Below are 8,532 nucleotides of genomic sequence, written 5' to 3'. Positions count from 1 at the left end.
TCACATTATTTTAAGTAGAATTTACAAACGTGGGCCAGCTTGCCCTGCTTTATGGATAATTTCTCCCAGGCCACTGGCTAATTGACGATGGGGAGGTGGCTGCCGGGTGGTTTCACTGACTCTTGAATATCAGCAGAGCACAAACAGCCATTTAATGATGGCTGGTTTGACGTCTCAAATAAAGACCTACCTGCTCTATCAACCTGGAGAGACGAAGGGGCTACCAAATCCTGTACGGAGACAAACATCTTCCCTGCCGTGGGTTAACTCTTTAGCTCCATCCGGGATTTGTTTTGGCAGCAGCGTGACCCATGCCAGTGACTTTGTGTGGGAGAAATGTCCCCAACCCACCCTCGCCCATCGGCCGTGCTTACAAAGAAGGAACTTGTTAAATTAATACTTTGCTGAGCACCAGGATGGGACGAAACTATCAGGGGGGTTTTTTTTTGCTAATGTGGGAAGTTACCAGCAGGAATAAGGAGCATTAAATTTGAGGTTTAGGGGTTCGTTGGTTGTTTTTAAGGATTTAATTTTGTCCCTCCTTTGGAGCAAGGACATTCTTGCATGCCACAGGGTTGCAGTTGGCTGCAGGATGGGGTCTGGCTCCCGCTTTGCCATAATTGCAGCTCCATCTCCGGATGCTGAATTATAATGCCGGGTTGGAAAATTAAGCTCTCAGGGCTGAGACACCCCAAATTGTCCCAAATGGAAAAACAAATGAGTGTGCAGAGGAGCCAGCCCATCTTCGCAGCAGAGGCGAATTTTCGGGGCACTTGTCCATACTAATTTATAAAAGAAGCTGGCGTAATAAATGTCACCTAAACAGAGCTCATCTTGAGTGTATAATAAAAATAACATACAGCTGCCTCTCGGCGGCTCCTGTCTCGCTCCCGGACAGGAGGAGAAGCCCCTTTGCCAGGGATCCCGCTGCCGGCACGACCCTCATCCCTGGCAAGAAATACCCGAAAGCAGCTCCCGGCACAAATAACCTTTCCAGTGCACCGAGAGGCTCTTCTTTATGGGTGAGGGAAAGTGCTTAAAATGCTTAGAGGGAATAAACAGCTTTTAATGAAGTTACATTGCCACATAATGGGTATCATAAAATTGCCTTCATAGTACAGGGTCCCAGGATGGCTTTTATTATCGACTGAGCAGGAATCCTGTCTGTAAAGCTCCAGCAGCTGCAGAGAGGAGAATGCAAAGTCTTCTTAAATTACCTGATTGAAATAACCGGCAAATATTCTGCTTTGCTGCTTTGTTGAAGGCAAAGCTGCCTTTGGGGTGGTCTGTCAGACCTGGTTTGCAGCTTCTGAAGAACACAGGAGTTTCATTGCAGCAAAACAGATGTTCATCTTGTTTCTCTATCGGCTGTTTGATGAGAAATTTATTGCTCTTCTGCTGGGCTGGAGCTCCTCTGCTGCAGAGTCTATTAGGCAGCCCGGGAGCTGGCGGGGAGCCAGGGAAGCCGCGTTTTGATGAAACCCATGAAAAAGCCTCAGCTTCGAAGGCGCCAGTAATAATGCATCGGCTAGACTCTTCGGATCGGGCAATTGATTGCTGTGATTTGATTTATTGATCAATACCCTCAAATTTGGCGTCTGAGAAGCTGAACTAATCTTTAACTGCTGTGAACATCTCTGCCTGGTAGAGAATTAGAGCTGATAAGGAATGTATGAAAGGAATCTGAGCTTATCTTAATCACACAGTGCCCCGGCGCTGCCTGCGCCGAGCCGCTTATCTTAATCACAGTGCCCCGGCGCTGCCTGCGCCGAGCGGGAGTGGATGTGTGCAGAACACAATCACCAGGCAGAACAGAGCAGATCTATAAATTGATGGAATTCAAAGCCTCCAGCATCGATTACCATTATAACAAACAGTGGCGCGCTGAATGTCTGATTATTTTTAGACAAAGATTCTGTGCTCTCAGCAGCAATTTTGCTGATGCTGTCACTGTGTCAGATGTCTGTTGTTGATTGCAATTAGATGCGATACAAAAAAAAAAAAATTTAAAACTATCTCTGCCTATAGTTTTATTTCCACTTATTAAATCTCCTCCTTTGTTTGCCTCCTCCTAATGTCTGCAGCTGGATGAAATATTGCATTACCAGAAGAGATCTCTTATATTCAGTTGGGTATAATCACTTTACAGATCATTGGATTATATCTGATATGGTTCAGATAATCCTGGGGAAATGTGGGACATTTACTCTGCCTTGGTTAAATGTGCCCTGGTTTAGGGTTTTTAATGCGAATCTGCATAACATTTGGGTTTCTGAAACAGGTCTGCAACCCTCCCAATGATCTAATTCTATTAAAACACTAATCAATTCCCTGTGACGTCAGTCTGCTTTCCTGCCGGTGCCAAGCGTTAGGTCCAGCGTGGATTTATCCTGTCCTTTTTAAACGGCTGTTGGAGCTGCCATGGCATCAGCTTTAATGGTTTAAGGAATGAATACCCTGGAGCAGCGACGGAGCGTGGGCAGCAGGGAGCACGGCATGCCGGGCGCCGCGGTTTGATTTGCTGGGGTTCCGTGTGCCGGGATCCCTCTATTGCCAAGTGCATCCGTTGGTTTGATGCTTTCCGGTTTCTCTCCAGTGCCGGTGCGTGGCTGAGCAGCCGCCTTTGGGACCAGTCGGTGTTGCGGGAATAGCTCCTCCGGGGGAGTGCGCTGGGATGGCTTTTTGCGATAGAGAAAGCTCTTTGGGAACCCTCCTCGAAGCCCAAATCCATGCCGGGGACTGTGGATCCATGCAGGGATGCAAAGGCATCACGGTTAGGGGGGTCCCTTGGGAGCCCCGTTGGACCTGGCTGGGTTTGTCCAGCTGGGCGCTGGGCTGTCTTTCCGCACCCCACGGTGATGCCGGTAGAAGGTATTTGGGGAATTTCACGTCTTTATTTCAACCCAAGCCCTCCTCGAAGCCCAAATCCATGCCGGGGACTGTGGATCCATGCAGGGATGCAAAGGCATCACGGTTAGGGGGGTCCCTTGGGAGCCCCGTTGGACCTGGCTGGGTTTGTCCAGCTGGGCGCTGGGCTGTCTTTCCGCACCCCACGGTGATGCCGGTAGAAGGTATTTGGGGAATTTCACGTCTTTATTTCAACCCAAGCCGGGGGGATGTGGGCTTTGCCGTGTGGGGCAGTGGTGGCCGTGGCCCTGGCCCTGACCTGGCCGCCGGGGGAGCGGGAGGTCTCCTCTTGAACGTGACCTCATCTTGCGCAGACACGCACGGCTCCGGGGCTTGATGGAAAAATGCACCGCGGCGGCGGAGTTATGTGCTGCTGGCAGCTGGTGTTTTCTTTCTTTGGGAAATCTAATATATTGATTAGCTTTCTTCAGAACAGCATCAATAAAGCATATAATGGCATGGCTGGTGCCTGCGGCGTCTCCTCCCCTGGACTGAGCTCTCCTGGAGCCGGGAAGGACCTCAGCTGCTCCGCGCCAGGCTCCGCGTCCTGCCGGCTGCTCCTCCCCTTCCTGGCAGCCACGGGCCCTGCTCTGCCCAGCGAATGTGCTTGGCCGGACACCCTGGTCCTCTGCAGGGAGGTTATCCCAGGCAGCCTTCCTCCTCCTCCTGCTCCTATGCTGTGCCTCCGTGGTACAGCTGCTGCCGGCGGCTTTGGCTCAACCGGCTCCATCACGGCCAAACCCCAGCAAATATCTCCGGGGTCCGGCTATGCCGTGGGGCATGGCCATGACGTGCTCCTGCCCCAGCTGTCCTCATCCCCAGGCAGCAAATGTCACCAGCGGAGCCACCATCACCCAAGGTGGTGGCAGCAGCGGTGGTGGACTGGCACCGTGCCGGGGGAGCTTGTTGCCCCCAGCTTGGATCTTGGGTGCCTTCCAGGAGCATCTGGAATTGGTGGTCTGCTTATGCCATCGCGGTCCCTGGCGTGGTGCAGGCCCTCCCGGCTGCAGCCTGGCCCGTGGTGCATAGATTGCTGCTCCAGCCCCGCGGTCAGGCCGGGAAGGAGGGAAGGAGATACTTTTTCCATTAAAGTGTCTAAGAGAGTTTAGAGGGTGGTTTATTGTTGTTTTTGCGGTTGTTTTTTTTTTTTAAGCTGATTGATTGCAATAATGAATGGAGCCCAGAAATTGGCTGGAGCGGCGGCTCGAGGCCGGCCGCTGGATTTAAAGTCCTGGTTGGCTTTGAACCCTCTCAGCTATTTCAGCTTTCATCTGTAAAATACGGAGAAAGCAAGCAGGATCTTGTTTAGGGCTCTCCCAAACCCAGATCTGCCCTCGGATGCCAGCGTCTGTAGGAGCGAGTGCCTTGCACTTGTCAAGAGCTGTATTATATACTGCTGGCTTATTTATTTCTTCATGGTTCGCCGGAGAGCGAATCCATCCGGGGGGATGGCCCGTTCCACCATGCGGCACCTTCGCATCGTGCGGTGGGTGAAGGCAGCACCATCCAGGATTGATCCGACATACAGATGCTTTTATTTTTCTTTCAAGTCAGGTCCACTTATAAGAGGGCTGCAGGAGCATCCCGGGCCCCCACGGCCCCGGGATGGAGGTGGCCAGGCTGCATCCCGCCGGCCAGGAGCCAGGAAGGGTTTTCTCTGCTTCCCGAGCATCTTGCTATAAGCTCATTTGAGAGAGAGATTTTCAGGGAAAATTGACAGCTGATGACTATGGGAAGATGTTTTCAAAAGGAGAAACAATTTACAATAATTAGAAATTTATAAAATGTCTTTAAACATGGTGGTAATAGGGATAAGAAAACACTTGCTGCAATGTAATCAGTTATTAGCAGCTGATCATTTATCTCGATGGATAGTTGCTGCTGGTACATGAGACACGTAATAAAAGGACTCTTGATTAACTAATTTGAATATCTTTTGAGAATAAATTCCGAGTTCTCTTTTTTCTCCATTGTAATGGATCCGTACATCTGCGAGATAAACACTGAATGAATATGGTAATGAATATTATTCTGGAAGTGTAGCCCTCAAACGCTACCGTCGCCGTCCCAGCCCTGGCCTTGGGAAGCCGCTGTAATAGATGTAATAAGGAAGGGGCCTTAACAACGCCGGCCGGGAGGAGCCGAGGCTGCGGGATGGCGGGTTGCAGGGATGCAAGGGGCAGGACCAGGCTGGCCCCCTCCATCAGCCCCTCTTTGGCCTCCAGTAAGGAGCAGGATGGCAAAACACCGGGGCGGTGGAGCGGCCCGCGAGCAGCCACCAATACAACACATTAGATAGCATCCCTTGATACGTGGGTTTTTTGAAAAACACAGCCTTTTCCTATCTCTCCGGGAATGGAAATCTGATGCGCGTCTCAAATCTCTGCCTTCTGCGAGATCCCATTACGACTCTTTTGATAACGCGCTGTAAACCCCGATTCCATTTTAGATGCCGAGACCTCGCGGCTCAGCGTCTGTGCTGCGGGACCGCGGACCATTGGTAGCCGTGGGACGGGCCCTGGGGTGTCCGGTGGCAGCAGCGGGACTGATCCACTGATCCACGGTGGCACTGGCCACCGTGCCCGCTTGCTTTGTACGTACCTGTGCCAGCGGTTAAAGGATGCGGCCACACGTGTGCAAGTGTGGCACGGCCAAAGCAGCCGGGAAAGCATGACAAACTTGTATTTCTTCTTCCTGGCACAGCGGGCAAAGGGAGGAGGCGGCTGCTGGGTGGGTTAAGTGACGTCCAGTCCCAGCCCCGGCTGGTTTCTCTGGCAGCTCCCGGCCCGTCGTGCCAGCTGTCCATGACCTTGCCAGCGGCTCGGGAGCGGTTCCTGCTGCCTGTGAGTTATTCATTGTCCTCGGCCACTAATGGCCTTCATTCAAATACTTCTCCCTCGTTCCCCCCTCCCAAATGTTATGATTCACATCGTGGCTGAAAGCAGATTCCTTTTGGCAGCAAGAGCCCCAGATACTTTATATTTATGCCTCATTTTCTTCCCAGGATCCCGATTTTCCCCTGCTCTCATCTCCCCCTTCTCCTTTCGGCTCCATCCCTGGTTGAGTCACTCCATGGCTCCATCTCCATCACCCGCCGTCCCCTCCCCACATGGCCGGGGATGCTGCTGAGGGACAGGGGGGCTGGATACGGCCGCTCCTGCGGGGACGGGAAGGTGATGCTCGGAGATATTGGCACTGCTCCTCCTTGGTTTTATTTACTGCAGCGAGGAGCAAAGTCCACGTAGCTGTGGATGCAGTTTACAGGTAATTAAACTCAGCTTGGTGAGGATTTAAACATTAATATTGATGCTAAAGTTTTTAATAAAATATAGGTAGAGAGAGAGAAAGAGGTATCGATTCCTATAGGCTTTTTATTTTTTCTTTTCTCCCGCTTTTATTGTCGCAGGGAAGGGTTGATTTATGGGTGAGCATGAAATAAGGATGCCCTGTGCTGGCACGGGGGTCTGCAGATGAGGACAGATATGATCGCAGAAGGACAAGTTGGGGAAAACTGTTAGGAAAATGCATTTGGGATTGATCCGTATGGCGAGGCTGTTCCCGACCCGACCCTCCTGGGCATCCTCTGCAGTGGGCGTAGGCTCAGCCCTGTGCTCGGGATCAGCGTCTGCTTCTGCATCCCACGTGTTGCTCTCCATCATGGCCAGATCAAGACACGACCCGTTGGACCACGCTACCATCTGTGTGTCCAGGCTGCGCCGCCGGCATCGCTCCCCTTCCCGGCGTCGCCCCGGTGGGTCTGGGACGGGGGTCCCTGGGGTCCCCCGGTCTCGCTGCCCCAAACCCCCTTTGCAACCCGTGTTCCCGTACCGCACCAAAGGACATTAAAAAGATGCTGACAGCCGTTTTTCACTCCCTGCTTCTCTGTATACACACAGGACTCGGGTTTATCTGCTTTCTCGCCAATATTTTTTTATATAACAGTGAAATATTTATATTGTCCAATAAAAGGCAGTAAGCTTGCAATCTCGCGCAAATTCTTTTGAGACCGGGAGCTTCGTTGTCTGAATTTTACACCCAGCAGTGACCCCTGGTAATTGGCTCCATACATCTTTAGCATCGCGGATTTACATAAGGCGTAGGGGGTGATTGATGGCCGGGGTCACCCCACCTGCCCTATGGCCCACCTAGCAGGGGATGGTGGTGGCTGCCCTGCACCACGTCTCCTCCTGCCCCATGTCCCACCGCGGCATGGCCGGGTGAGCTTTCGGTGATGCCAGGGAGGAAGGAGCCAGTCCCCTGTGATTTGGGCAGCCGTGGCTTAAATCCCTGCGGTGCTGGGGGGCAAGGCTGGCTCCACGCTGAGCATGGTGGTCACGGTCCCAAGGTTTTGGTGGGATGTGAGGATGGAGCAAACTGCAGGTCCTGCAGCCGGGACCAGCTGCTGATCCTGGTGATGGCGGCTCCTTCCGTTGCAAACCCAGTTTGCCCCAAAAGTGCCCGTTTTGGGAGCTGGGCAGGGATGCTCGGGGTGGGTGAGTTGGAGATGGGACATGCATCGCCAGCGGCCGGAGCTCGGGGGGCAGCTGAGCCCCACGCAGGCGCCTCCGGACCTCCGCCACCAGCACCTCAGCCCCCAATTTATCAAAAAGCAATTAATAGCCTCCACCCCGCTCAGGTTTTACAGTTTCTGTCTCTTCCCGCCGACTGCAGGGCAGTAATTAGAGTCTGTCTAATGAGGTTTTCATGGCAGGGATACGGTCTCTCACCATATCTCCCCATCAGACAAAGGCTTTGCCATGGTTTATGGTGCCAGCATAATTTTTTTTTGGCTGTTTTCACTGCGATACATGTCGGATAGGGACCGGGACATCCCCCGGCACGGCCGGGCTGCAGGATTTACCAGGGAGCACCTGAGAGGTCGCTTCGCATCGCGTCAACCCCATAATTCTTATTTTTTTCCCCCCACATTCCACCAAAATTAAAAAGCCATCTATATCTTAAAAACCTTATTTATGAACACTTAAGCGTAAGTAAGTCATCGTTGGACAGCTTCCCTCCCCGCTGATGGATGTAATCTGGCACTGGGGTGGACCGGGAGGGAAATCTGGCAATACAATATGCTGTGCTTGACTATTTTGACACTCGGAGTGCGATGTTTTTTTTACAGTTACTGATGAGCTTATGGCAGTGCTCCTTTTGGAGAAGCGAGGAGGAGGCTGGGGCTGAGAATATTGATTAGCGAGCTCCTGATTATCTCAACAACCCTCTTGGCTTGCCTTTTCTTTTGCGGGGAATACAGAATTTCTTCAATTATTCATATAAACCTCCTTGTCGATATTGCCATTGCACCGTGGCTGCACAACACAGAGCAAAATCAGTCCGGGGGAATTATATTCCTGCAATCTTAAAACTCAGCGCTCCTAAACCACCTTTATTTTATTTTTTTTCCTCTGTTTAGTTTTGGTTTTTTTCCTCCTTTTGTTTTTGTTTTGTTCCAGAAGGAGCTTAATTCTGTTGCTTCAGCACTGGCAGCGCGGCGGGGGGAAAGCGCACGGTCTCATAAACATTTAATTGAACTCAGCCGGGAATTTAAGAAAAATGTACCTGAGGTACAGGAGATTTGCTGTTAGAGAATTAACTCGGCAGGACGGCGGAATTCCCTCC

The 8,532-nt window shown here is 51.8% G+C and overlaps 1 protein-coding gene across 1 annotated transcript in view; it reads left to right on the top strand.

Moving 5' to 3' along the window:
- Positions 1 to 3,675: 3,675 nt before the first annotated feature.
- CUX2 (cut like homeobox 2) overlaps positions 3,676 to 8,532 on the top strand; it is a 35,298-nt gene continuing 30,441 nt past the window's right edge. The window contains 4 exon segments of the mRNA XM_019473264.1: positions 3,676 to 3,766; positions 5,357 to 5,500; positions 5,686 to 5,750; positions 8,367 to 8,518. Of these exon segments, the coding sequence (XP_019328809.1) occupies positions 3,676 to 3,766; positions 5,357 to 5,500; positions 5,686 to 5,750; positions 8,367 to 8,518 (452 nt within the window).

Source organism: Aptenodytes forsteri, unplaced genomic scaffold (genome assembly GCF_000699145.1).
Source record: "Aptenodytes forsteri isolate BGI_AS27 unplaced genomic scaffold, ASM69914v1 Scaffold118, whole genome shotgun sequence".
NCBI classification, from domain to species: Eukaryota; Metazoa; Chordata; class Aves; order Sphenisciformes; family Spheniscidae; genus Aptenodytes; species Aptenodytes forsteri.
The sequence above is the reverse complement of the archived record's forward strand: the minus strand, read 5'-3'. Positions and strand labels throughout refer to the sequence as shown.